Source organism: Numenius arquata, chromosome 4 (assembly GCF_964106895.1).
Source record: "Numenius arquata chromosome 4, bNumArq3.hap1.1, whole genome shotgun sequence".
In the NCBI taxonomy this organism is placed as follows: domain Eukaryota; kingdom Metazoa; phylum Chordata; class Aves; order Charadriiformes; family Scolopacidae; genus Numenius; species Numenius arquata.
In genome coordinates this window covers 7,557,303-7,584,090 of record NC_133579.1, presented here as the reverse complement: position 1 = coordinate 7,584,090, position 26,788 = coordinate 7,557,303, and the positions used below count along the sequence as shown (strand labels likewise).

Sequence of the window (26,788 nt, the reverse complement as noted above, 5' to 3'; positions counted from 1 at the left end):
AGTATTGAGTTTTGAAGCTTCAGCAACGTTCAACCGTTTGCAAGTGCTGTGTAAAACCTGTTATTTTTACATTCTTCTCAACTAGATTGTGGATCATCCTCAGATCATCTTTCATTGAGTAAGAAGGGTGGAAACCAAGGAAATAATAGAAGGACATATGGCATGAAAGGCGAGAGAATTCCTGCTGCGTGGCTGGCTAAGTAGTCAATGAAAAATCAGATTGGGGAGGCTTTTTCTGTTACTCCAAATTATGATTGGGAGTTTCTAAATGCGGAGGCAGGCAACGGTGTATCTGCAGGTTAGCATTTGTGCAGTAATTTGCTCTACAAATGCAGTATTGATTTCTTAGAAGAACATAGCATACAGAAATTTTCCCTGTGTGAAGAGATCTTTGGCTTTTTGCATTTCTACCCCTTGCAGAGGGTTCCACAACTTGAAATGGGCTCCCTGGCTACAGAATTTATTATGGTATAGTTCTGCTCTTCTCTTACCCTTTAATTTGACCTTTCTAGATGTAGTCTAATAATTTTCTGTCCTATAAAGTTAATTAAGAATTGAACATTTCCACCTGTTAATGCAGTAAAGTGAGGTTGTTCTTTTGCTAGAGCATATTAATAATGTCACTAATTGAGACAATAATTGTCATGACACAAGATCCCTCATTTTGCTCTGAATGAGTTTTACCTATGGGAGAAATAGGCTATGACCTGATATGGGAGATGTAAACTCTAGTGATGAGAGAATGTGTTATTAATCACCCCTATAAGGCCGGGGATACCCACAGCAGAAATAATGAGCTGTGGACAGGAGAGGTTCTGTGGGGCTGTAGTACACATAACGCTGTTATTAGGGATTTTGATACAGTCATCCAATTAATCCGGCCAATATTACCTGTGTGGCACATCCTTATTCCCCCACCTTTCCTATGGAGGAGGACAGTGGTGCAGTGGCTCAGACTCCTGCACCGAGTGGATTTTCCTCTGGGGAGCCAGGGGTAGGTGGGTGGTGTGGAGGAACCTCAAATCCGTCTGTGAAAAGCCACAGAAATGCTGTCAAGAGCCTTTGAGTACGACTGGGTTTTAGAGTCGCTTTTCAGGACAGCATGAGCCTCAGGAGAATTGCATTTCTAGGGAGTGTCTGAGAGAGGCAGATGTTTCCAAAGTCTTGGGTGATGGGATGCCACATCCCTAAGAAAGGGGTTTGCCCTTTCACTTGGTTTTACTGATGTGATAGGTGAAACATAGAGGACACAGTGGACTCAGTGGGATGATTTAGCTGATCTGAGAGAATAAGCCCATTTTCTTTCATGTCAGATCAGCTTCTTATTCACTATATCACAGTACCTCTCAGAAACACCTCTTGAAATGTGTTTATTGGTCATGAGATTATATTGTCTTCTGCTTCGCCTTGGAAAAATTCAGTGTGAGGTACTACCAGAAGTTTTTTGTAGGCAAGAAACAGAAATAAGAATGAGTTAGAGACCTGATTTGCACCTGGGAGTTTTGCCTGTCTTGCTTACATTAACACAAGATTTTTGGCCAGCATGTGATGTGGGAACAGGATTTAGGCTTCTCTTATTCTGCCAGGTTATAGTTAAACTACAGTACCTAACTTTTTTTGGTGTAATTTTAAGACCTTATGTCTCTTTGGGCCTTAATCACAAAAGCTCTAAAATATGTCCATTATTACCATTATTTGATGATATCTTTTAGCACACTGTGTACATTTAAAAACTAAGACAAAATCTAAGTGGTTCACAAGAATAGGCCTTGATACTGAGGGGGGGGGGGGGGGGAATTAAAGTTATGGTTCCATAACTACAACATGAAAATATCAGTATGTAGCTATGTACCTCATATGAGGGTTAATTAGCAGTGTTTGTACTTATAGAAGTAAGCACAGGTTTTGCATTTTTGTGAAAGGAAAGTTGTGGAAAATAACTACTCTGGACTCATTCTACTCAACCCAATAGCTTCTGTCCGCAGCAAACAGGGTCAGTCATTTGTCATATTCGGTCAGTAGTGAAATGTTAGAGATAACGATTAATGTGATCTTTGTCTACAGGTAAGTCTTGCACAAAGCATTAAAATAAATACTTGCTAATCCTTTATATATGTGCCTTTCTTTTCAAGATTTGAAGTCTCAGACAGGTTTTTTCAGCACCGGAGGGAAAATCAAAAGCACAGCTTCTTATGTTAGAAGTGCATTATTCTTGGCTACAATCGCTTTGCTTTAATATGCTGTTACCTTCTGCCTGAATTCAGTGCACCCAAGCATTCTCTTGATGTTCATAACTGCAGCCGCCTACTATTCAGATATCTTCATCAATCTCTTCATGATTGTTCCTAAGGAATTTTTTTTTTTCCTGAGGATCCAGGCTGTTCAAAGCCCATCGATGTGTTAAAAGTCTGATTAAACTTTCAGTATATCTGACAGGCCTAGCTGTGGGGATTCCAGATTAACCATCTGGAATCATTTGATCTTAAACAGTATTAAAATAATGTTTCAATAAACCCATGTTTGAATGCTACCATGTTTATAATCCAGTAAATACTATCTCAGTATCAGTTTTTTTTTTCACTGAAGAAATGACTTCTCTCTCAGCTGCCTCAGTTGCAATATCTAGTGAGGATTTTTTAGAGGTTTTGCAAATTTATCTGAGCAGGCTTGAATATCCACTCTCTACAATAGTGTACCGTATTTTTATTGAGCACTTGTTTAAAATATTTTATAAAGGTAACAGTTCAAACAGTTGTTGTAGGGCCTTGTAAACCCTCTACTGAGTTTTTTAGGAATAGAAAAGGTTTTCCTGAGCCATGCCAAAAGAGTTTCTGTGGTGACCCATTCTTCTGTCCATGTATCGATCACTAGGGCAGCCCACCTGGATCCAGCTGACATCAGTTCTCCTCCCCTAAAGACCCCAGCAGTCTCAGGTGTGCCAACCAGGGGTTGCCAATCTGATCTACTGCTAGAGTGAGATGCCTTTTAAAGTAGAGAAATTGTTTGCCATAAGTGCTTTTCTTTGAATTTAGCTGAGCTTTGACTGCAGGATGCTTTAGATATATAAATCCTAAAAGCCAAGTTGCCTCTTTTTCTTGATCTTGACTTGTTGCACTCCATGAGAACTGAGGACAGAAAACAGCCAACCACCATGATGGAGGGTGTCCTTGAGCTCTGCAGCTGGAGACACTAACCACAAGATACAAGGTGTGCAATCTATATGTAATATAAATCTGACTTCCCAGTAGATCTTCCTTTGAAGGAGAAAACAAGCAAGGCAATAACATTAGAAAGAACAGTTAGTCTGAAATCCTTGCTGAGCTGTAGATAATGGACAGCTATTTCCATAGCCTTTTGTGGAGTCAACTGGTCTCCAGCCAGCAAGTGATGAGAAAATATAAGGAAGGATTTTGCTCTGGTTTAGCCAGTCCTCTTTCCCACACAACTTCTAGCTCACTTTTTGTATCTCTTCTTCTTTGCTTTTACTTCTCCTTTCTGTCAATTTTCATCATGGTTATAAAAAACCCGTAGGAAGCAAGGTAAGATAAGATACTATTAATGCCTATGTTAATGCCTATTGCATATTAGTCGTGTTAAACTAGTTAAATGGGCAGAAGACAAAACTGCAGTCACTTACCTAAGAGGAGGTAATGTTTTCATGTGCACTGCACCAACTGGAATTCTTTATTCTTGCTTGTCTAACACTTTAAAAAAGAATAATATTTTAAGTAGATGGAACTGGGTCTGTAAAGCACTTTATTGGGATAAAGGATACATTGTACTAATAAGATGTTATTCGAAATATGGGAAATGCATGTTAGAAGATTTCTTTACCTGACTGCCTGTATGCCGATATCTTTTTTTCTGCTGACTGTAACTCAATACCTAAAATGATGTTCACATGCATTAAGTCTTTCTTTGAATTAATTGTCTTCCACAAGTAGGAATTCTGCTACAATAGGGGTTAATTTTTATATACCATGATATAATAATTGTTTTCCTGCACAACTCATCTAAGGAAGCTCCAGATGAATTAAACATTTTTAGGAAGTATTTGGGAGATATAATATTGCTATAACTAACAGTAAAATAAACTAGAAAACCAGTAAAAATATCTCATTTCCCAGGGTTCTGTACAGCCAAATAAGCAGAGAAAAGTCTTTCAGCCTGGATTATTCTCCTTCTGTGATGCAGATAGGACATGGCATAGATACAAAACAGATAGGCTAGGCATATGTTGAAAAGAGAAAATAAGAAAGTGAGCAAAATGCAGTAAGGAAATTGTATTTACTGCTGTTTACTGCAAAGATTACAGCTTCCTTTTCTGAAAAAAAAGATGAGACAATAGCTATTTTGCCAATGTAACCTCTTGATCTGTCTTTGAAATCTAAGATGGAAACAGCTTTCAGAAATTCTTGTGTTGAAATGTTGCAATTATAAAATATTTTAATTCTCTATAATACTACCAGTTTTTCACTATAATAATCACAGAATCTTCATGGTTGGAAGGGACCTTTGAGATCGAGCCCAACCACAAAAAAACCAACCAAACAAAAAAACCCACCAGACAGACACAGACAAACAGACACAGACAATCTCGGGCACTAGAGCATGCCCTGAAGTGCCATGTCTACACGTTTCTTAAATACCTCCAGGGATGGCGACTCCACCACCTCCCTGGGCAGACTGTTCCAGTGCCTGACCACCCTCTCAGTAAAGTAATTCTTCCTAATACCTAATCTAAACCTCCCCTGCCGCAACTTCAGATCATTTCCTCTGGTCCTGTCATTGTTCACTTGTGTTTGTACACTACATTTTAGTCAACTTAATCTTAATAAAGCTACACAAACCTTATTGATAAAGGTTTTCACAGTGAGATCCACCACTCATGTCGCCTCCCCACTATACTGCAGCGTTATTGCTATTATTCAGCATCTTTCTCTGCTCTCTAAAATGCAGTTGGACTATATCTTAACATATTCTAAGGTAAGATTTTACCTCTTTCATACTCTTCAGCCAAGCTTGGAAAGCACAGTCTTTTAATTTTGCGTACACTTTCCAAAAGGCAGCCAGGTATGCACTGAGGCAAGAGTAGGACAAGCAGTCAAATCCTGATCCTTCGCTGGCCTTTTGATGTACAACTCCTCTTCCCTAATTACCCAAACAAAAAGCACTGAGAATCAAACTGTTCTTGAAAATAAAGTTGCTGGATAAACACACACACAGCCAGGCACTTCTGCTTTCCTTCCAGCTTTCTTCACCACCTTCTTTGGAAAACTGATAATTCTCGCTCTGCCCTTCTTCTATATTTTGCAGATGATCTTGGGAAAGTTGATAGAGGAAAGGATGTACAAACGGTCTCATGTCCTCCTTTGAGTGTCCAGACTAAAGACAAACATACTGCCTGAACTCTGTTGTCGTTTTTCAAAACTTAAGGCACAAACCAAAATATAATAACTATTCTGTTCCTTATCAATACTGTCTCGTAAACAAGTAATTCCTGATTCTTAGTCTGGATTAAGATTGCCTGCTTTCTTCATAGTTAAACATCTCTGTAAGTACATGCAGGACAGGGGAGACTACCATTTCAGACTTTGTCTGAACATTTTATTCTCCCAGAGTCTGGAGGGCGATCTCCATAGCTCACACAGTATTTTTAGTACAACACATATCTTTCACCCGTACCACTTTGTTTTCATCTGAAACTTGGGTTTCTTGGTGTCTTTTTGACGACAGCACAAACCTATGCCTTTTGGAAGAATATTCTCGTATGCCCTAAGGACCAATTCTAGATTCCTGTGCTTCTCTGCCTGCTCTGGGGAGAAGACTTTAGTTTAGGTACAACCACCCTCAACCCACATCTAATTCAACTTCTCTTGATAGTCTCAGGATTGTATTATGTAGATAGCAAAAACATCAAGCAATTTGTATGGTACAACTGTACAAAACCTAATTGCATTTGGGTCAATTCTCCCCAGTTTGGAGAATATCTTGTGCTTTCTAAATGAAAGTATTTGGTGTCATTGGAGGCACCTTATGCTATCCCACCAAGTTTTCCACTGGCTATTTTAAGTGCCCAAGACATCTGCATATGGTAAATAGGTGTGAAGTGGGACCTACAAGGTATCGACCTCCTGGAGTGGCAGCTGGAAGCTTGGCAGAATATTCTATCTTTCCTAAAATTATGTATATATGTATGTTTAAGCTTCTATCCACTTTCTGGATAGCTGTGAGCGTCTGGACATCTGGCTGGCACTGTCTCAAAGGTTCTTCCTAGAAAGAATCACAGCATTATTCTCATGTACAGTGCAGGTTCCAACAGTAATTTGCCTTTTTTTTTTTTTTAATGTTGAAGATGTTTATTATTTCATGGTGATGATTCATTTAGGCTATCGGGAAGGCAATATCCCACCTTGAAGAGTATCCCTTTTCCACCAGAGAAAAGTATCCCCCCACGCACCCCTTGTTTCTCTTTTCGTCTTTGGACAGATTTCCTGTGTGTCATATTTCTTTCACAGTAATTGAATCTTGCCCACATAGTACCCAGTACAAAACCTGAAGTGATCAGATTCTACTTTGCATCTCATCTGCTCTTGTTATAGCTGTCAGACAAAGTTATGCCCTGTCTAGATTCATAACAACTTTAATGATGTTTTTCATCTATTGGCCTGAAAAAAAGGCAGTTCAACTGTCTCAAGATTTTCCCTTACAATGGGGACTCAACAAGAAGTATGAATCATTATTGACACACTCAAAATAATCTGTCATGCTGCTTTAAAATACTAATGAGAAAACCCTTGAGTCTTTTGATATTAGTAGTTGTTTCATGTTGTAATTGAATTTGAAAAGCTCTGTTAAGATTTTTATCCTCTGACAGTAACTTATTATTTCTAGAACAAAATTGTTTCATAAGTGGTTTAGATGGCAGCAATGTGAAGAAGCCCTTTGCACTTAATATTTCTATGAACAATGTGAGCTAACTGTAAATGTGGTCTCCCAGATCCAGAAGTTTTAAGGGAGTGTGTAATTTAGTATCATAAGCTTTCCACAGAGGTCACATTTTCTAGATGTTTCATCATCCTTATAATTCTCACCTGGACCTCCTCTAATCGGTTTTCATCTTTGCTGAAGGGAAATCTCCAAAATATACAGAATCTGTCAACCCATGCCTTACTGGTGCTGTGTTCTAGGGCACTCCTGATTCACCTTGAAATTCAGTTTTGCGCCCCAATGCTATGATATTATCAAGTCATAGCCTGGGTGCGATTCATTATTCTGTGGAAACGCTACGTAGCCTGTTGTTCACCCTATTCTGCCTTTGAGTACTTCATTATTCCTATTTAAGTATAGTCATTTGCACCTGGCCTTACTGAATCACATCCTATTTTCTCCCAGACCCTTGGTCAGTTTGTCAAGATTATTTTAATTCTAATCTTGCCCTCTATGGGCCTTGCCTCCATCTGGAAGTGTAAAAGGCATAATATCTCTTCAGATAACCAAGTGACTAATGAAATTACTGCATAGTACTGGACCCAGGTGGAATTCTGTGGAGCCCGATTAGCCACTGTCTCTTAATTTGATGGACAGCAATGCGTAGCTATTTCTGAGTGCAATTTTCAAGCCAGTTGTTCAATCTATGGAACAGTACTTTGGTCTAAGCAATATTTTCATAGTTTGCTTGTAAGAATGTCAAGCAGTGTCAAAATGTTTACTAAAATCAAGTTATGTCACACCTGTTGCTCCTTCCCTAACCACAAAGCCCATTTTCTCTCCTAAAAAGGAGCAGACTTGATTTAACATGATTCAGTTTCTGATAAATTCTTCCTGGCTTTTACTTACCACCTTGTCTTCTTACTAGTATGTTAATTCACCCATTAATAATTTGATTCCTGGTTTCAATAAGTTTATAGAAAATGAAGTTAGGGATATAATTCCGTGTGTCCTCTTGCCCTTTTCTTTTCATGTCTTTGTGTAAAGAGACAGGGACAATCTTTGACTTTCAGATCTACAGCCTCTCCTGCTTTAATCAAATTCTCACAAGTATGTCATAAAATGCTTGAGATCGCTTTGGTCAGACTTCTACATGCTTTAAAGTGAATTTACCAGGTCTGGTACATCCAAGTTTCTTCAGATTTCTAATTTAATCAAATGATCAATAACATATTCTTCCTTATTCTCACCCGAGTCCTTCATTAGTGTCAGTGGCATTACTTCACTGGCCACAGTTATTCTTTCTACTGAAGAGGGGGATGAAGAGAAAAGACATTGGATTTTTCAACAATCTCGAGGCCTTGGTTCTGTATTCATACCCTCAAAGGCAATGCCATTTAATGTGGCCAAGCCTTATATCCAGCTGCTCGGACCCGTGCCTTCAGTTGGCTGGAGGAGATGTTTGCACAGCTGCAGTGGGCTGCCCAGCGGATGGGTGACCTTCCCTGCTGGAAAATAATTACTGCTGCCACATGCACCTACGGCCTCAGGGTCACATCACTGAGGACTATGACAGCTCGTTGCTGGAGCTTAATCTTTATTAGTAATATGCCACTGGATGTTTCTTATTATGCTTTATTCTCTTCCTAGTTGTATCTTGTGTCTTGACCTTTCTGAGTTCATCCCTATGCACTTCTGTTTTTATTTTATATTTGTCTCTGGTAATCTCTATGCAGGTCACCCAAGAGACCCATTATTGAGCCAAATCCACCACTTTCTATTCTTCTGCTTGGAAAAGTTCATGCTCTTTCAGTGTGTGTTCTTCCAGTCACTCTGCGTTCTTGAACTCCTTTTTCTGATAGACCTGTTTGCTCCTAGAAGCTACCTGCCATCTCAAGTCACTGCAATATGGTTCCTGGGTGTTTACTGTCCTTGTTCCACTGCTCTCCTCCTGGAATTGTTATCTCCAGTATTTCATGGTTTCTGTAGTGCAAGCTGACTTCCCATTCAATGTTATTTCTAATAGATGTTATCAGTTTTGTTCATTATAAAATAAAATGGAAATCTAATCCCTTTCACAGGACTTTCTGCATGAAAATGAGTAAGATCATACAGATTTTAAAGTTTCCTTTGCATCAGTTCTTACCTCTAAGGAATATAAGGAATATGTAATTTTTTTTTCTTCATGGTGATGCAAAATTTTAGGGAAGCCATATAGAAAACAAAATGACTGTGTTCTTAAAACAAATAAAAATATTTATTTAAGGATATTACAAGTTTACAAAAAACATTATCAGTTACAGGGTTTGCATTGGGTTCCTCAAACTGCTAAATTTAATAATTTTAAAAGGTTATATAAGAATTTCCCAAGCTGAAATTGTATGTTCATTTTCCATGTAGAACATTATTGTCTGCTCCCTGGCAATCAAAAATATTTCTAATTGTAAAAGGGATTACTGAAATTTTAGCATTTCCTTATACAATCCTTTATAATTTATCAAAAGCTATTTTAAGAAGTTTCTTTTTATCTTAAATTAATACATTAAAGATTTTTAAATAAAGGTGTTGGGATCTGTATTTTAACTTTTTCACCAGTAAAGGTGCGCAAGCTATTTTTTTTGTCTTAAAGAACTGATCTGAAAATGATTTCTTTGTTTAGATTAATTTGGGGAATTGTATTATACTGTTTTCTTTAATTCACTGTTTATCCATTCTGAAACATCCCTGTCACTTTGGACACAGAGTTAAGTGCCTTGTAAATATCTTCTTTAACTGTGCTTGTGTTCGTGATTCATGTTGCAATCTGAGAAGACAATTTATTCTATAAACTTCTTATGGATTTTGTTAAAACATTTAGCAAACAAAAAGTAGCCTAAGAAAGCACATTATTAAGATAATTTACTTCAATTCAGCTAATGGAAAGGATGGAATATATGATCAAATCAAGACTACTATTAAGACCGAGTCAATGAACCACTGAGTTCAGTTTATCACATCATCCATCTAATACACCAGCCGATAATCAGATCGAATGCCACTGGAAATAATTGTTTGTTATTTCTTTAGACTCCATTTTCCTTCCTGCTTAAGACCCTGTCACTGATCAATACAATTTTAGCATTAAGCATGCAAAAGATGTAAGGAGCCAGAGGTCACAGTATAGGTATTGGTGTGTTGACTATTGCACTATGGCTATTGGGTATTTCCCTCAAAAAACAGATGTCCCTTGGCTCTGTCATGGTGAAGCTATTTTATCATTTTTCTCTTAAACCTCGTACTTACCAAATATTATTCGTTTGTCGCTCTGTGCCTCTTTTCATGTAGTAACATAGAATCTTTCCCCTAACTTAAAATAAATAAAGGTCAAGTTCAGCATAATATATGGGTTTTGGTTGATAATTATTTTTAAATATTTACTGTACATATAATTTAGAGATTAAAAATCTTTGGGTTTTAATACTGGGAATTTTTGGAAGTGTCCTTTTGTAAGCACATACATTTTCCTATGTACACATGTAAAGAATGAGCCATATAGCTAAGAAAATACAGAGGAAAATTAAGAATGAGTTCTAGTGAAGCTTGAGTCACACAGTTGTGAATATCTCTAAATGGGCAGTAGGAGTTTACCTGATGAATATGAGATCTTTAGAGTTTAGTAAACTTACTGAACTCCCTTGACTAAATCCTCAGGTCACTACTTTTTCTGGAGAGCCTAAATGGAGAGAGAGGGGCATTGAATTTTGTAGGCCAGTCTATAAAAAAAATAAGCTACATAACAAAAGAACAATTTTCTTCTAAGTACTCTTCCTTCAGGGATGATTTTCTCTGGCCAGATTTCAGAACCAACTAGTTGATATTCTGGATTATGAATAGAGTTCACTCCTCTGCCACTGGACAGAATTGTAGGTCTTTGGTCACAGAGGAAGGCTGTGTATGTGGCACAGCTCTTCATTTCAATATATCTGCTAAATTGACCATGGATGAACTAATTTTCCAAAAATCTGAAAAATACAAAGGGCTCATAGGTATGGTTTGTACTTAAAGTCTGATGTCAGTTTTTGAGATAAGGTTGTGAATATGATTCCCACAGCCAGCTAAATAGTATTTTAGAAATGTAATGATTAACGTAACGCATCCTTCCTTTCATTTAAGAGAGGTTTGGTTTTTTTCCCCTGCAATATTTTTAGTTTTTAAGTATTAATGACTTTTTACCAGCAAAGATTGGCTCACTAGTGTGACTTTTTGACTTTTCAAAGACTTCAGAACCAAATCCATAAAGTATTTTGACATTTTGTTATAGCCAATTTCTCATAATTAAACAATAAAAGTTTTCCTGGCCAAGCTCCGATCATAGCCCATATTTCTCACAATGAATAAATTTGCAAGGAAATCTTGGATTATGAACTGCTGAGAGTAATCCTAGAAATCTAGCATGATAGATGGGTATCACTCCTATTGATTCTCAATATTTTATGTGGAAGTATCTAGCATAATGTCTTCCCTTTCATCAGGAATAGGTAGCATACCTAAACCGAACCATTTCATTTGAATTCCAAAACCTGAATGCAACCAATCTTCGATTAATGCATTTCAATTCAACAAATAGGGGGTTGAAATTATAATATATACATTAAACCTAGAGCTAACATTTTAATCTCTTTCCCATTGTGTAAGTTAGGTTTCCATGTTTCTAATTTTCCAGCTATGTGATTTACAGCTGAGTTTAGCGAATGTAAATAGTAATAAATTGACATGTTTAATGCAGCAAACATGAGTGCTTAACATCTCCTGGCAATATTGCCTGGGACTTCCTGGGAAAAAAAATCTGTGGTAGCTGAAATCTTGTTTTTCATAGCCTTTGATGGACACTTGTTCCCTGAATGCGCCTAATCAGCTTTTGACCCATGTATAGGTCTCACCTCTCCAGCATGTTCCGGGCATTGAGTTCCACGGTTTAATTCTGATTTGTGTGGAAAATGTCCTTCCATCAGTTTGTGATGAAAGGCAACCCCTTAGTTGTGATCTGATAATTTGGTTTGATTTTCCATTGTTCTTATATAGTGAAAAGTAGAATTAATTATTTTATATTCATCTTTTCCAAGCTGTTCAGGATTCTATTTTTTTCTGTAATTCTGCCATCAACTGTCTCCTTTCCAAGAGTGAATTTTTTTAATATATCCTTATTCTAAAGCTATCCATATCTTTGATTATCTTTGACTGCTTTCTCTGTACTACTTCTTATTCAACTACTTCTTTTCTGAGATGAAAGTCCTAATACTGAGGATGCAGGACATGAGGGATTTGTACAGTGGCATAATGATGTATTCTACTTTCTTTCTATTGCTCTTCTACAATTTGATTCTCCTTGCTGACTGCCGCTGAGCACTGAGCTGATGTTTGTAATGAACTATTCAGAAGTTTTCCAAGAGGTAATAACAAATTTAGAGCCTATTACTGTATATGTGTAGTTACGGTTGGTTTTCCTTATGTGCATTACTTTGCATTTATGGACATTGAATATTAATTCTAATTTTATCACCCAGTTTCTCAATGTCATGAGACCCATCTATAACATTTCACAGTGGACTTTCATTTTGTGTTGTTACCAATCCTAGTGCTCCTTATCCCCCAAAGGGCTTTATTATGGGACATGGCTTTCCCCTTCCATCATATTTCATTCTTCACTGTTTTGTCATGTTTGTCCCTGTGTCCTTATATTGAATAATTAAACTTTGTGCCAAGTTGCTTATTATAGGAGCCAGACTGCCTCTCCTTTATTTTCTTTTTGATGAAAATTGCCTTTCTGTAGAAGTTAACATTTCAAAGAACTGTGTTCTTTGTGAGAGTTGTCAATAAAATAGACCTACCTGAGTTTCCTTTAAATGAGTCAGCTCTACTTCTGCTCACAATATAAGGGAATTGTAAAAGCAGGGGAAAGTGCCGTGAAGCTTAACCTCCCAGATATTTATTCAGCTAGTCTTTGCAGCACTGCATGGTTTAGTAGGCTTAAACTTCTTTGTGCCTGCAAGGAAGCAAAGGAAAAGAGTTCGAGCAAACAGCCAGTCCAACGGAAGCAGAGGGACGCTAGAAATGTATTCCAGATGTCCAAAGCTGCCCGTTTTGGTGATGTCTTCAGCCTCCCCCATGTATATTAAGGTTTATTCCAAGGACTAAGGACATACCCTTGAGGTCCTGGTGTCCCCCATGTACAGGAGACAAGTTTTCTTGTCAAAGATCAGTCCCAGCTCCAGATGCAAGGAGAAGGAGAAGGAGAAGTGGGCTAGCATTCTCTCTGCCTGACTTTTTCTCCTTCAGGCTGTCTATTTCAGATGCTGTGGTCACATCAGGACAAGACCAGAATAACCACCACGACCTATCCTAGATTTCTTTAAATCTGAGCTTGTTTTCTGGAAAGAAACTCTATGTGCTGTAGCCAAGAGCTCAGTCTGGGTGACCCAGTGTCAAGGACATCAAAGACACCCTTCCGGTTAATATCTCTCTCCGGTCAAGACATATTCTCTCTGAAGTAAATTCTGCTTTGTCTTCTTTTGCAATTGCTTTTACCAGCTGCAGCCTCTCTTGCTTCATTTGCATTTCTTTGTAGGAGTAGCCTCAAGGTAGGAGTTAGGGCCAAATCTGCCTCCTGTTTGCTAAAACATCCTGGGTGTTGGCTCTGGGGCAGTACCTTTGCTACCACCCGTACACCCAGCACAGGGGGGCACTCTCTCCAGCCATGTAGGGATGCTTCTGCTGGTTTTGTGCTGACAGTGGGAGACAAAGTCCTATCTAGAATGGCTCGGAGTAGCTGGTGTATTTGCACACTGCCCGATTACAGGCTGAGCTTTTCCTCCTTGGGAAAGAAATATCGATTTTGGGTGCACCCTGGGCTTTGGGCTGTAGAATCAGACCCAGGTGAAGGTAAAGGGAGCAGTGGGATGCAGTGTCAAGTGAAAGCCATTAGTAAGAAACAGAAGTGAATAGGATACAAAGCCACAATGTACACACGGGGGACCATATATTGCAAGCAAATAAACTGTGCCAGGGAGATGTGGCATAAGAGATCACACTGGGTCAGATATGACTGGAGAAGCGGCTTCTGAAATTCATTAGGCATTGATAGAACGTGAAGCTTCATTGCAATTCTTGATAGCTTTTCTGCCCAGTGGGAATCCAGCACAAAAGCCTTTTAGCACACAGTTTAACTGGGAATACCTGAGCAAACTGATAACATTGGTGCTTTTATGGTAGTCTTGTTTCTCACATATCACAGCAGACCACTCCACAAAGCATTAGAAGGACACACGTGTGTGTGTGTGTCTTTATGAACTTTCATCTGCACTTTCAGGTAGCAGCTTGAAGGAGTTAAACAATGTTAGCCATAGTAAGAAGAATTACAGTGGGAAGGATATCCATAAAAGAAAACCAACTATCAAACAAGAATTTTTCAAAATGACCTGGATTGCCATTGTAGAATTCTTTGTGTTGCACAGTTTTGGTGTTACAGCTGAGTGAAGAGGCTGCTGTGTTACCTGCCAAACACATAAATCCAGCCACGTTCCTGATTATAGTATTGTTTCTTCTAAAGAGCAAAACCAGCTCAACTGCGACTCAAAATCGAGTCATTTGTTCAGTGGATTGAATACGGCAGATTCATACACAGATGAAAGCACACATGGTAGATCATCTGCTAAATGTCCTGTTAGATGGAAACTGATCAGGAAAAACAAATTGATGATCAAGAGGAAGGATCCTATCTTCACCTCTGCTATCTGTGATGTACTATTGTTCATCACTGTAGTATTTCAACAAACACACACAAAAAGGCAAAACAACATCAGTCTGGTGGACGTAGAAGTGATTTGTTTAATTTTTCATTTTCAAGAATCAAAAAGCCATTATCTGTTTGCACAACCTGTCTTTTTTTACCTTCCTAAGGATGGAAGTAAACTTTCTTTGCCAAGAATAGGCAGACATCATCTGCGGTCCTCTAAGGAAGATAAGATTTTAAGAATTTCTAGTATATATTTATACACCCAAGCAAAAATATCAACATTGTTATTTTTTTATGATTTTCCTTGTCTGTATTCAACAAAATATTAATAGAAAATGAAAATTGAACTATGCAATATCCAAAAATAATTTGAAATTGAGACCCACAGAGAGAAATATTGTATACTTCAAGGCCAGGCTGGATAGGGCTTTGAGCAACCTGGTCTGGTGGGACCCCCCCCATGGCAGGGGGGTTGGAACTTGATGATCTTTAAGGTCCCTTCCAACTCAAACCATTCTATGATTCTACGCTGTTTTTCCAGCTCCCCCTGCAGACTAGATTATAAGAAAAATTTTCAGACAATCTGTGCTCATCAATGCTGCCTTATATGAATCTCTACACTCATGTGAATTTTAACCAGCTCTTGGTTATTACCGAAACCTTTTTCTTCCCTTTGATTTAATTAGTGCCATGTTTAAGCTGGTGCGTGTCTTTCAGGCTTTGGAGCTTACTTCTGAGTTGCATTTCTGTGTCTACCACTCCTGAAAATCCTCTCTGAGGGTTCCACTGAGGGCTAATGTGAGCATCCTGGTATGGGTAGAGATTAAATCTTACTTTGCAGTTCATTAGATCATATAACATTTCCTAACATGAGTTAATATGATGGCTTAGGTTTTATCTGCAGGTTGACTTTTGTTGTTCTATTTTTCCCTGAGGTTTCCTCTGGCATAATTGTTGTTAGTGAAAGCTTTGCATCATTTTTCACACAATTTTCAAGCCATGTTTGTGGATTAACAGGAGCTAGAATAATCATGTATGTCTTCAATCTTAGCTATTATTATCTGGGCATTTACGAAGTATCTATAAAGGAGGTTAAAGAATAGTGGGGATCAGGCTGTAGTAATTCTGTTCTTACACTCACTGTCACCCCACTGAAATCTTGAACTAGTTTTCATTATTTCTGTGCCACACTTTGTCTGTCTTTCCTCACGGTGATATAATAGTTTCATGCACGTGTTATTCACGTGGTGTATGAAGGGAAAGAAATGATGCAGAAGAAAATAAGTAATTCTTACAGTTTGCAATGCATTGTTGGAGTTAAAATGCATTCTCTGTGCCTATTGCCACAAGTAAGTGGAAATAATACTGTCATTATGGGCCTTCTGATCTAATAAGGAGGGAAAAAATATCTTTTGGCATTCTATCAACAAAGGACGTCTTTTGTAATTGCAGTATAAGCAGTGGAAGAATTTTAAAAGGAGTATTAGCATAAAAAATGGCCAAGATTTGCAATATGCTGCCGTTCTGAAAAGAGCTACTTTGGAACCTCCTACAGGCATAATTGGTTCCCTAGGATTCAGAAACCTGCCCAAGTACGTTGTCAGATGCCAAAGAGATTTACACTGGCTGTAGTCACTGGCAGATATTTCTTTCATTCTTTCTTCTGATTTCATTACCAGCTTCCAAAGTGACACGTGCAACCTAGTGGAGGTGAAGTCATTACCTGATGGATACCTTGAAGAAACACTTTGGGTTACAAGACACAATCAAACCTGAATTTCCTTGCTTTATCAAAAGATGTGAAATATCGTGCCATCTGCAAGTAGCTCTTAAATTATATTTAACACTGAAAAGTTAAGGTAAAAGCAAATAAAAGTAGTTATTTAAAAAATATAAGAACAAATAACACAAATGCAGGTTTACAGAAATGAAGGCAGGCCATCTTTCTGTCTGCTTAGTGTAAAATTCGATGTAAGTGGTTTTCTCACTAGCTGTTATTTAGCTGACAAGCTAATTAGTCATTAAACTAAATATGAGAATCTTGACCCCATTCTTAGGACAACTTTTATATTCTTTGCACGTTAGAGGAAAACTAGATCTAGAGAAACTCTTGCTTGTTTACTCATCTCTTTTCTGGTGATTTTGTTAGAGTATCTTTAGCTGTAGATCTCCCTTCTCTCCCTCTTCCATCTTACCACCCTCATTCCCTTCCTTTTCCACTGTCTTATTCTTTAAATATTCAAGGTTTGTCAATGTTTGACTTTCACTGTATTCATTTAAATCATTAACAAGCAACTAATATGTTGCAAGATAAAACACACTATTCTAGCCAGTCATGTTTAAATATTGTGGTTGATGTTATTACGTATTGAAAATCTCATTTTATTCAAAATGTACAACTTAGATGTCTATCACATGATAGACAACCAAATAAATAGGGTTAATTCTTGGTGCTTATTTCTTTCTCTTGTGTGAGTAAAGGACAAAGGTTCCAAATTCCTTCTATATGGACATAACTCACCTGGAGCACAAGTACCCCCTACCTAGTCTGTGGGGGATGCTCTGACAATGTTATCTTTGGGCTACCAGAGTACCTAGATGAAATTCTGTGACCTACAGAATTATACAGGAGTCTGGATTAAAGAGTTTGTTCCAAATCCTCCAACTTTCTGTTCTCAGAACAGACAATATTTTTCCTAGAGGTCCTGCGACAAGAACAAAGCAGGGAGAATAAGCTGTAACTGAGCTAAACACTTGTGAGAGGGAGAAAGGCAAAGAGAACACTCAATGTTCTCACCTGTTTTTCTCAACCCTAACCAAGCTGGGACTTGCCAATATAACACAGCATTCCTCCCTCTTAATTGGTAAAGTCCTTTTGGGAAAGTGGGTGATAGGGGTAGTTATGTGCCTGTGCTCTTGGAGGATTAAATTCCCAGACCAAGTGCAGGTAGCAATGGTTCTGATCTTGGCCTGCGAAAAACAGACTGTCAAACACAATTTTTAATTTAAGGACAAAGGGACATTGTGGAGACCAGAATTTGTGAAGAACAGATGCAGGGTAGGACTTCAAAAAGCATGGTAGCTAATGGGTATAGTCTTTTCCAGCACGCTGCTCCCCCCTCCCAATGCTAGGTAGATGGCATTCAAGAGGAATTATCTCCTGCAGTATTAGCCAACAGCAACCTCTATGTACTTTAAGAATAGACATTTATTTTTGTATCTCTGCTTACTAGTTTCTCCTCGATCGATATAAAGCACAAGTACCTGTAAACTCCTGCCACCCATTTTTAGAGCCCTTAAACATTTTAAGGCCTATCAGAGTTGTAGCCTTTGGGATCTCTCCACTACAGCTGTAATCAGCTCAGTCGGACCAGACCGGCTCTGGGTCTTCCTGATGAAATTGGTAGACAATGCCCCTAAAGCCTGAATTTTATTGAAGCCAAATCCAATAGATTTTAGGAAGATGAAGGAAAGGGAAAAAAAAATAATGCTTGAACAAAGTAGTGTACTTCACACATTGCTGCTACCGTGTCCTGCTATTTTTTCTGCACGTTTTCCCAGTTGTTTGTCTGCTTTTATGGTTTTAGATTTGTAAGTACTTTAAGGTTGAGGCTCCTATTGCTACCACTGTAAAATGTTGTGCACGTCATCATTTAGTTCTAGAAAATGAGAATATACCTTTGAGACACTCTCTTCTTTAATTCAAAAAATTGCATTCAGTTTTTAAATTGCCTATAATTATATAGTATTACAATGTCTTTCTAATCAAATATATATAATCAAGCAGTTATAGTGCACAGTTATATACAGTCATATAACTGGATAACTATATACAATAGTATATATTATATAATCATGCGGTTACAGTGAATTGAATGGTTATTATGATTATACTAGTCTTACTCTTGATCCTGGTTCCTTTGTCATCGTCGTGAAATATGTGGAGTTATAATTTCTTTGCGTCTGATAATCTTAGTCATATTTCTATATTGCCGGTTCCTGCATACACACAGATCCTGGGATAATATCCTGTTTCTCTTATGTATCTCCCATTCTGATTTAATGCTTTTCTAGTCTTTAATGGAAGAAAAAGGCTTTACAGTCCCCTTTGCAGAGTATTAAAAATTATAGTGGCAGGTAGGTTGCTAAGAAGATGAACTGCTCATGTTTCACCTTTTCCTCAGATTTTGTTAGCTGTCCTGAAAATACTAGTCAGGAGATAGTAATAGTCAGGATGTTTTGTAATTTAATGCATTTTTATCTTCTTACTCAGTAAATTCACTCTCGCTACACAGTTTCCATTTTATAAGTTAAATTTAAAGACATTTTGCCAAGCTTTGTATCCTACACACTTTTTATACATAAACATTAAATTTTAAAAGTTCCTTCTCCTTTCATACTCCCTCAATCTTTGTGGGAAATTGGGTAATAGTGAAACATGTTGCAGAAAACAGGAGTTGTGTTCACCAAGTTGCACTTCTGAATTACCAAAGAGATAGCTGGGAAATAAAGTTCTTCAGCTGTCATCAGCAAAAAACAAGTCAAGAAAAAGCCATACTCAGTGAGATGACAATCTGGGTGGACTGGGTAGGAAGGACATGAAGCACGGTTGTCTTACTTTTTTGATTTGATGAATCTTTCAGATTTGTTTTGCCTATAATTTCGTATACATTCTCCAGGAGCCAGGACTACTGAACGTTTATTTAGATTACTTGGATGGTCCTATGTTGTTATAATAAGATGTCTGCAAAACTCTGGACGGTAACTTAACAGTGATAAGTGTCCTATTGTACACCTGATCTTGAAGATTAACCTGATAGCCTAGGGCACTGCCTCATGTTATCTTAAATACCCGGTATATATACTCATATCTCTTTTGAACCCATGGAACTGTAGTATGCGAAGCAGATAGATAAGAAAGTAATCACATACAGTGAGAGTGTATTTAAAGGCCACAGCTGATGACAAAGCCAAGCAGAGAGGTTTAAATCAAAATTATCTAAATCATCAATTTTAATCAAAAATATTTCAGTCTGCAGACAATAGACTTGATTTAAATAATCACTTCTAATTTTATTTTGCATTTGTCCTTATTTTCCTAAGGAAAGGTTAATCCACATTAAGTGGTAACTATTAAAATACATTAATTTGCAAGTAAATATACATTTTATACTCAGTTTGGTTCTTCTTTTTAATAGGATATACTCTAGCAATATTAATTTATTAAAGCAATTACATGGCACAGCATATATTTGCTCAGATGATTAGTTTTTTAATTTCTTACATGTTTTCATAGTTTCTTACAGTTTAATGATGGACAATTACATAATCTAATTTTACTTCTATTAAACTAGGCATTTATATTTCATGCAGCTGTCCATAGCTTAAGCCTAGAGATTTTAGTTAGAGTAAAGCATTTAGGTCCTCTAGAGACTATACTGCACAAGAGAAAAATAACAGAGACGACTACTTCATTTCTACCTAAGGCTATCAGCAGAAAATAAATTATACATCAAAAGACTTGATAATAGCATCATATAAATGTACCAGTGTTCTACTAAGAAGAAATCCTTTTGTGCAATGCACACTGAAGTCTCTGCCAGCTTAGTGTAGGTGGCAATTGTTTCCCCCCACCCTGAGCCTGTTCATCGCTATGATTTGGAGAATGTGAGCAATATTTAACAGCTGGTCATTGTAGAAATAAGGGGGTTGTTACAAAAATACTGGTGGTTCTTAAAATACTGGATGGCTGCATCCAAAGAGTTATGGCTTAAAATCCAAATGGAAAACAGTAAAAAGTGGTGTCCCCCAGGGGTCCATACTGGGACCAATGCTATTTCATATCTCCATTAATGACAGAGTGGGATGGAGTGCACCCTCAGCAAGTTTGCTGATGACACCAAGCTGAGTGGTGCAATTGATATACTTGAGGGAACAGATGCTACCCAGAGGAACCTTGGCAGGCTCGAGGAGTGGGCCTGTGAGAACCTCATGAAGTTCAACAATGTCAAGTGCAAGGTCCTGGGGGAGGAATGAATTGAGAGCAACACTGTGGAGAAGGACCTGGGGATCCTGGTGGATGAAAAACTGCACGAGTCGGAAATGTGCACTCGCAGCCCAGAAAGCCAACCATATCCTGGTCTGCGTCACAAGAAGCGTGGCCATCAGGTCAAGGGAGGTGATTCTGCCCTTCTCTTGTGAGACTCCATCTAGAGTCCATCCAGCTCTGGGGACCTCAGCACAAGAAAGATAGGGATATGTTTGAACAGGTGCAGAAGAGGGCCATGAGAATTACCAGAGAACTGAAAGAACTGGGGTTATTTAACTCCAGGTAGACCTTATTGTGGTCTTTCGATATATAAAGGGGGCTTATAAGAGAGAAGGAGAGAAGTTTTTTACCATCTTCTGTAGTGAGAGGACAAGAGGCAACAATTTAAAACTGAAAGTGGGTATATTTAGATTGGACATAAAGAAGAAATTTTTTATGATGAGGGTGGTGGGATACTGGAACAGGCTGCACAGAGCAGTTGCAGATGACCCATCCCTCAAAGTATTCAAGGCCATTTTGGATGGAGTTTTGAGTAACCTGATCTAATGAAAGATGTCCTTATCCATGGCAGGGGGCTTGGACAAGATGGTCTTTAAAGGTCCCTTCCAACCCAAGCCATTCTGTGATTCCATTAAATATCTGAGTATTTTATGTATTGCTTATTCTCTCTAGAGAAGATGTGTACTCTGACCACTGTGTAGTTGGATGAAATCAGGGGACAATAGTCTCTTCCCAAAGTTTCCCACTTGATTGTCTGCAGAATAGCACTGACAAGTGTCTTCTGAGACAGTTTACTAAGTTAGGCTCTGCAGGCAAGTCCCCTGTAGAGTGCAGGCATCCCAGGTTTCCATGCCTTGAAACTCAACATTGTCAAGACAAGCCCACTTTGGCATCTAAATTGCTCTCTAGATCAAGCCAGAGGTTCCCATTTATACTTTCCAGTGCTAGTGACCTTTGATGCTTTGGACATCCTGTTCCAACCACTTCATTGGTCCCTTTGAACAATTACTGAAACCCAGGATGAGAAAACTAAGTATCTTCCAGCTCGTTTGCATCACAGTTTCTTTAGTTATCAGAGAACACACATTTAAGTCTATCATTTGGTGCCAGGCCAATAGCCAATGTTTCCAATACCGAGAAACTGGACAGTACACATCAGTCAGCTCACTGCAAATTGGCAATTAACATGATGGCTAGATGGGCTCACACGAGCATAACGTTATTAATTAAACAGCAGCTGGGTTAATCAAGATAGCAAAAGTAATTTGTTGTAATAAATATTTTATTAGTGTGTCCATCAATAAAGCAAAAGAAGAGATTTTAATTAATTCATTTATAAAAATATTCACACTGTGGTAGCTGTAACTCTGTTTAGGGATCTGGAAACAGGTCTCACCTGCAGAAGTCTATATTCCCACTTTATCACGTTATGTTAATTGTACTATAGATAACAGTTAGCCAACTATAATTACCAGCTTGTTAGTTACAAATCAAACATTGCTGTCCACCTCTGAACAGCAATACCTGACAATTGATGCTAAAGGGCTCTTTTCTTCTGTTGCTTTATTCTTTAAGAAATGTGCATTCTGCCATTTAATTACAGAAAGGTATTCTTGGAATATGGTGGGTTATGATACCTCCTGGCGTGTTTAGAGACCTGATCTTTCTTTTTCCCCAAAAACACCATGAAAATGAGAGAGGGTGCATGTATTTTTTTATTTCTGCTGGTATTAATAACTAAACAGACTAGGGGGAAATGGTATATTTAAAATAAGTATATGCCATAAACACAACAGGTGGCAGTGATTTCTATCTGACTGAGGAATATTTATCCACTAATGCTGAGAAATATCAAGAAATGCTGAGAAGGAGGGAGAGGCTGCTGATTTTGCAAGAAGGTCATAGATTAGACAAAGTGTGTTTCAAACACTGAAGAGAGACGTAAAAGATTTACTTTAAGAAGATGTACTGAAAGACCAATATGTAAGCTGTTAGGACTATAAAAAACAATCCTAATTTTTTTGGAGGGAAGGTCTCTTAGAGTATTTTTCCCTCGTGCATTCTTCTTTGTGTCAGGTGGTTTATTACACATTAGAGTGGAAGTCTCTTTCTGGGCTTTATCCACCTGTCCAACATCTTAGACGTGTGAGAAATTTGCTGGAAGCCCTCATGGATAGATATCTTATATAATATGTGTGGATATGGAGTACACATGCATATATAAAGAAGGAATTGCATTTATAAAAGTAAAGTTAATTTAGTACAGAATACTAAAGAAGAAAAAAGAAAGAAATACGTGGTTGGAAAATGGTAAATAATTGTAAATATTTGATCTTCCTTCACAAACATTTAACCCACAAGTTCTACTACAATTCATTTGTATCATCTTCATTATTTATGCAGCAGTTTTACTCTTCAAATGTTCCAGTCATGCTTAGGAAAAAGAAACAAAACCAAGTGACTTACACAGTCAAATCGCACAACAGGAATGGTGGACAGAAAATACTGTAAATAAAGAGGTGACATTCCCTCATGAAAAGCCGCCTCTTTTCTGGTAGTTGTGTGGTACTTAATGCAGTAATTATTTCATCTATATGTAACCTCTAGGTAGCAAAAGCAATATATCTCAAGTACGATTGGGTTTTTGATCCCTTGGAAGCCTTTATATCATACTGCTTCAGTTGTCGTGCCTGAAAGGTGCTCTAAACTGTGAAGTTTAGGGAAAAAATGCACTTAATATCTCAAGCATTCTGTAAGCCAGTGATGGTCCTGGAGGTGCGGGGCTGCAGAACCACAAGATCTCATTTTCATTAATAGCTGGAGGCTAGACTCCTCTTATCCACCCTCACAGTCTACAGCAGGCAAATGTGGGCTCGCTTTGAGCTGACCAGCCCCACCGTGGCTCTGAGTCCCCTCCAGCTGCAGCCACCATGACACCGGGCACAGCAGGGCATGATAGCACAGGCACAGCGTGATCCTAGCCATCCTAGCCATTAGGGACGTGATCCTAGCATGATCCTAGCCTCCCTAGCCATCAGGGAGGTGATTGTCCCCCTGTACTCAGCACTGATGAGGCCACACCTTGAGTATTGTGTCCAGTACAAGAGAGATATCAAGGTGCTGGAGCAAGTGCAGAGGAGGGCAACGAAACTGGTGAAGGGCCTGGAGAATAAATCTTATGAAGAGCGATTGAAGGAGCTGGGACTGTTTAGTATGAGGAAGAGGAGGCTGAGGTGAGACCTCATCACTCTCTATAACTACTTGAAAGGACATTGTAGAGAGGTTGGTGCTGGTCGCTTCTCACAGGTAATTAGCCATAGAACAAGAGGGAATGGCTTCAAGCTGCAACAGGGTAGGTTTAGACTGGACATTAGGAAGAAATTCTTCACAGAAAGAGTGGTCAGACACTGGAATAGGCTGCCCAGGGAGGTGGTTGAGTCACCATCCCTGGATGTGTTTAAGAGCCGTTTAGATGTGGTGTTGGGGGATATGGTGTAGGGGAGAACTTTTTAGAGCGGGGTAGATGGTTGGATTCGATCCCAAGGGTCTTTTCCAACCTGAATGATTCTATCTTCATCAAGTGCCTTCTCAGGAGCTGGTTTGCACTTAGATGGCTCCAAGCATCAGTTCAACAAAGCGGCATCCGCCTGATAGAGGCTGTGGCAACACCACCTCAGGAAACCGGACCAAAAAAAAAAAGCCAAGGAAGCTGCCGGTACTGCAGCCTTCTCAGAGCGAGAGGAAAGTTGGATTAAACTCACTTTCCCGAAACACCAGAGGTGAATGCCCCGGAGAGGAAGCTCCAACAGGACTGCGTGGCAGTGCCAAGACAGCTCCCATTCACAAGTAACTCAGCTTTAGTGTACGGTAGCTTAAGTCTCCATGGGGAAGATTAATCCCTTGGAGGAGGATTAAGCTACAGTGAACTAAGGCCACTTTATTTCTGAATGGGAAAGGCCACACAGGGATTTAATGTACTTTATCTTATGTGCATTGATTTCACAGCTTTAGTTAATTCATCTTAACTTCCCTGAATTCCCTTGTGTGGACAAGCTTTTGTCTGCAGAGAGGCTCTTGGAGCTGCTTGTAAAGCTCCTCATGCAGTCCAACCAGAAAGCAGGTTGGAATGATTTCTGTGCCTCTGAAGGAGCTTATACCTGTCTAGATACTATTAAATTACCTCTTTTTCAGACGGTTGATCCGTGACACCCTTAGATGAACTATTTTAATTAGATTTTTTGAATGGACCAGAGAAAAAGGAGTTTTCTTAAAACTAATCTCTGGGTTATTTTAGAAATCTCTCATGAACAGTCTTTTCAAGGCTTTCAGATAGCGTGAATTTTGTACAGCTGCACAAACAATATTTTCTCAAGCATGGACATGTCTGGGCAGAGCAGTTTAATAGGTTTCCTTGCCCAGTGGGATTTTCTTCTTCTTTGGTGGCGGTCATAAGAAAACGTTTTGTCTATATGGAAAGCAAATGAGAGGAGTTTCCGTTCCCTGATCCTAAGGATCTTAATCCTTTCCTCTCAGTGGCACAAGTGACAGAGATCTGGGTTGAGGAGGATGTTTTTGTGGGAGATGCTGTTAAAATAATGGCATGAAATTGCTGGTGTCGTCTTTTGGGGAAATGAGTCTGCTCATTTCTGGCATAATTAATGTGATTTACCAATAGGCTCTTCTGATAACGTGTTTCCTGATGCTGATGAATCATAACCCAGCTTTACCATTTTCACATATCAAATTAAGCTTTTGCCAAGCATTTCTTCACCAGGACAGTTTATGCAACACAAAAAAATATCTCTTGTGGATTCCATACAAACTTTACTATGACTTAATCCTGTACCAGTCAATAAATATTTCACATTTTTAATACATAATTAGGTGCTTAGGGGGGCCATGTTCATGTGAGAACAGAGCTACCAAACAAGCAAAGGAATGTAAGTAATAGCTGAACATCAAGGTCCAAGTGTTTTCCATCAGTATTACTCAATAGTAGTGTTCATCAGCACTGATCTCAGTGGGGCTAGGAAATTATTTAAAAATGTAATACAATACGAACAAAAGAGAGAAAGTCTCTTTAATTTAGCTGTTTGTGACCACTTGCATGACATTTACATCTGAATTCAGGAAATGGAATATAGCTGTGATACCTGTATTTATATAGCATTGTACGAAAAGCTTAATAAATGTTCAATGTGTTCTAACGATTGCTTTCCCTCCTCTTTCATGCAGCTGATTGGATTTGTGTACGCCTGTTACGTGATCAGTATTTTCATGGAGGAAGAGGACAGCTGTAAGTACTGATACACACCTCTCCATGTCTGGAGCCACAGAACCTGGGGTGAGACTTAGTCTTACATTAACTCCCAAGATGAAGAACAAAGTTTGAAAAATAGCAGAATCTGGCATTCATGTGCACAACCAGTTTTGCTCAAACACATCCTTATTTAGGTACTACCACCTTATTTAGGTATCAGAATTGTACTTACTAAACTTGTACATAAGGAGCTGTGAACCACTTGCATGAGCTGCTCATGTTGCTGAAAAGAGTGCGATCTGTGTTGTGTATGTATATAAGTTTTTATTTATGTATATTTTATGTACGTACATTTAAATTTGAATCAAAGCTCCTGAAACTATTTAGTCTATTTTTCCAAATGACAGTTTTATCAGCAGTAAAGTTAATGCAGATGACAGGTCAAGTAATTTACAGTGTACAATGTCACTGTGATCAATAATTAAGTAGACCTGTTCAACGCTTACAAGTAATGAGATCATGCATCTGAAATGCTGACCCCATGTTCTCAGCCTGCCTTTTTCAAGAAAACCCTTTTATACATAACCATATTGTTGAAAAGGTTTGAAAATGTGAACACCTTCCAAAAAGCATTTATCGAAAGTCATTAAATGGACATTGGAAAAATCTGAATATGTTGAACATTTTGGTGGGATGCTGTGTGAAAAGACATTGTGAGAATTATCTAACGAGCTCACCATACCCACATGACTAACAAAGGGGTTGGTAAAAGAAGTAG

At 38.4% G+C, this 26,788-nt stretch overlaps 1 protein-coding gene across 1 annotated transcript in view; it reads left to right on the top strand.

Annotated features, from left to right (window-relative positions):
- Window positions 1–26,057, top strand: part of NKAIN3 (sodium/potassium transporting ATPase interacting 3) — a 347,179-nt gene extending 321,122 nt beyond the window's left edge. Inside the window, exon 5 of the mRNA XM_074146537.1 lies at window positions 25,986–26,057. Within this exon, the coding sequence (XP_074002638.1) occupies window positions 25,986–26,057 (72 nt within the window). The remainder of the gene's footprint in view (window positions 1–25,985) is intronic.
- The last annotated feature ends 731 nt before the right edge of the window (window positions 26,058–26,788 follow it).